The sequence below is a fragment of the Haemorhous mexicanus genome, chromosome Z (genome assembly GCF_027477595.1).
Source record: "Haemorhous mexicanus isolate bHaeMex1 chromosome Z, bHaeMex1.pri, whole genome shotgun sequence".
NCBI lineage: Eukaryota > Metazoa > Chordata > Aves > Passeriformes > Fringillidae > Haemorhous > Haemorhous mexicanus.
In genome coordinates, this window is record NC_082381.1 from 41183086 (window position 1) to 41186057 (window position 2972).

At 43.3% G+C, this 2972-nt stretch overlaps 1 protein-coding gene across 1 annotated transcript; it reads right to left on the reverse strand.

The window, feature by feature from the left end:
• Nucleotides 1-1232: 1232 nt before the first annotated feature.
• Nucleotides 1233-2049, reverse strand: LOC132322486 (tetraspanin-3-like). The gene is given in 2 exon segments (XM_059836976.1): nucleotides 1233-1802; nucleotides 1804-2049. Coding segments are annotated over 2 exon segments (816 nt in total).
• Between the last annotated feature and the right edge of the window lie 923 nt (nucleotides 2050-2972).

Here is a 2972-nt window from a genome sequence, read left to right on the forward strand (position 1 = left end):
CACTAAGTTACCTGAAGTTTGGTAAAGAACTTAGAGCAGTAATGATTGAACTGACTTTAAGCACTAAGGAAGTCGCCAGGTCCAGCAGTTTTTGTGACCCAGGCCTTTTCCTTGTTTCCAGTCCAGTAAAACCTAATGTGGTGCAGTTGTAGGCCCTGGAGATCTCCTTCACACACTTACCAAAGGATAAGGCTGCTGGAGTAAGCATTCCCAGGCCAGTAGAGAGGCTTAAAACACTTTCTAAACAGACACATATATACAAGCACATACTGCTCAGTCCAACCCAGGTGGAGCAGAGCCTTTGCCAGCACCTCTCTAAACACAACAGCACTGACATAAACAAGCATATGAGTACTCCACATGCTAACTTAGTCCCTTCCAGCACATGTAGGCTGGAGGTAGACTGACAGAAAACTGATAACAAGGGGATTTAGTAAGAAGGGCAGACACACCTTAAGAAAAAGCAGTGTAATTCTAGTGTAATTCAAGCACACACATGGCCCCACATTACTTTTCTGGCAAAAAAATAATTGACTCCTTCCTTGCTCTGTCAAGAAATAAATGAATGGATACAGACAGACTTCCTTGCTCTATTTTTTGGGAATTGTTCCCGTGCAACTCTCAAGACTGCTTTACCTCCTGCTGTTCATCATTGTATTACTTTGTTGCTGTCAAACTTATTTATATTGTACCTTCATGCCACTTCAAAAACTGACATGGATTTTCATTGAAGAATAAGTTATTTAAACTAGCATTTGAGCAAGAAAAAGAAAAATAAATATTATACTTTATCCAAAGGGCTTCTTATAGGAAAACCAAAGCTTCCAACGCAAGTTTGGAAGTAGAAGAATCTGCATGTTAATTGCTCTCCAAGATTCTAATACAGTTAAGATTCAGTCCAAAAGCGCAGCTCATGACCTCATAACAAGTTGCCCTGCGCCAGATACACCTTTGCTCACTGCCTTCCCTGCACTCACATACAGTGGTTTTGTGTCTGCACATGCTGAAGACCTGTCCCCAGAAGATTTTCAGATACAGAAGGCTTATTGAAAGAAACCTGTGGGAGAACTGATCTAAGGTCATGACACTAAAGAAAAAGAAAAAATCCAACAGTGATCAGTTAGTTTGATTTACAATTATTATTATTTATGCAATTTTTTAAAAAATTTTGTTCCAATCCAACAACAAAGCAGTAAAAGCTGAGGAAACATGTAGCAGGTGCAGCAAAGCAGCTAGTACCTATAGTCCTGTGAGAAGATATATGAGTCCAGAATATGAAGTTCATGGAATGGCTGACATCTCATGAGGATGCCATTGCTGACAGCAGCCAAGAGATCCAAGATGCTTAGCACAGTACAACACCAAAAAACATACAGCATGGAAAAATACAACTGGTCTTCCAGCTTCTTTAGACAGCCTTCCTCAGAAAGCTGCTCCACATGGCCTAAGTCTCCCCTGCAGTGAGAATGCTTCTGCTTACAGCAGCTTTCAGGGACACAAGCTGGATGATACAAAGATGATGCCTTTAGCCGGTCTGTGTAGTTGTGGACCCCACAACACTGCAGCTTCCTCTGTATCACTTCCACAGCACTGTTTCCAGGATCCTGGGAGCACGTCCAGTTGTGCTGGTGAACAAGGTAACTAATAGCACTTTCCAGCTGAGAAGCTGTCCTAACACAGTAGGAACGTGCCGGGGCTGCTGAAGACATTTCTAAGCAAAGAAGGAGCAGCAGCAAGTACGTGAAAGTCCCTTGCTGGTAGCGGGAACACTTAACAGAAATAGAAACAGCCAAAACTCCAGTATGGTAGCAATGTCAGTGCAGTTGCAAGAGCCAGCCAACCAGGGAGAGACAAGTAAGACTCCTGAAATAAACATCTGTAGTTCTTGAACATCAGGATCACTGAAACTCCACCAAACATCTGAGCTACAGCTGTACCCCAGAAGATAAAGTCTAGGAACCCCAGCACAGATCGAGCAAAGGACCTAAGGTAGGTATACTCATAGCCCCACAAAGAAGGCAGAACGACCACAGTCCTAATCCTCCTCATTCTGCTGACTCCAGCTACCTTTCCTCATCAACATTTAAGAGGCTTCAACCCCACTGATCCAGGTGCAGCAGATGATACCTCCACCTAAAAACAATTTGCAAAAGAGCAACTCAGATAAGGCTCCTTAGGATAAAGACTAAGGATGGCCTGCATCAGCTTAACCACATGCTGCTGCTGCAGCTTGTTCAGCACAGCCTGCAGAAACCAGGAAGGTACGTGCCCAGCTTGCTGTAGAGAGTCCCTTACACTGCTCTCATTGGAGTTTGCACTAGAAGGAGGACAGCTGCACTCCTTTCATGCATGGAAGACCTAAATGCAGAGGAATAGTCCAAGTGGTAGCCAGCACTGCTAGTTCAGATTACTTGGACTGCCCAACTCTCCAGCAGTAGCCAGGATGGCAACAAATGTGCAAGTCAGAGCCATCAACACATGAATGGTTTAAGCAGATTTATTCAATAAGGAATCTCTACAGGTGATACTCACCTAGACTTATTATCCTCCTCAACACATTTATCATTCACTCATTCAGTGTTTTACGGGCCGTAATGATGTTAATAATATTCTGCCCTTTTTTACTCAGCAAGACTTCTCTGTAGATAGCTTCAATTACCCAAAGCACCTGGATGAGAAATCCCTGGCATTTCACACTTTTACCCCTCAGCTTGCCTTACTGGTGATCTGACTGACTGCTGTTATGTCTGAATACATGAGGCAGTAAGTGCTACATTAATTTTTCCTTGTGTGTAAAGAAACTGAATTACACACCAGCCAAATCGCTTCACAACAATAACCAAAGGAATTGATGCCTCTTATCAGCATTATCAGAAGAATATTATTGCTCAAACTTGTGGTACGCATGAGCCATGCAGGATTGGAAGCCCGCATATATCTTGCCACAGGTGCCAGGAAGGCAGATCCCAAGC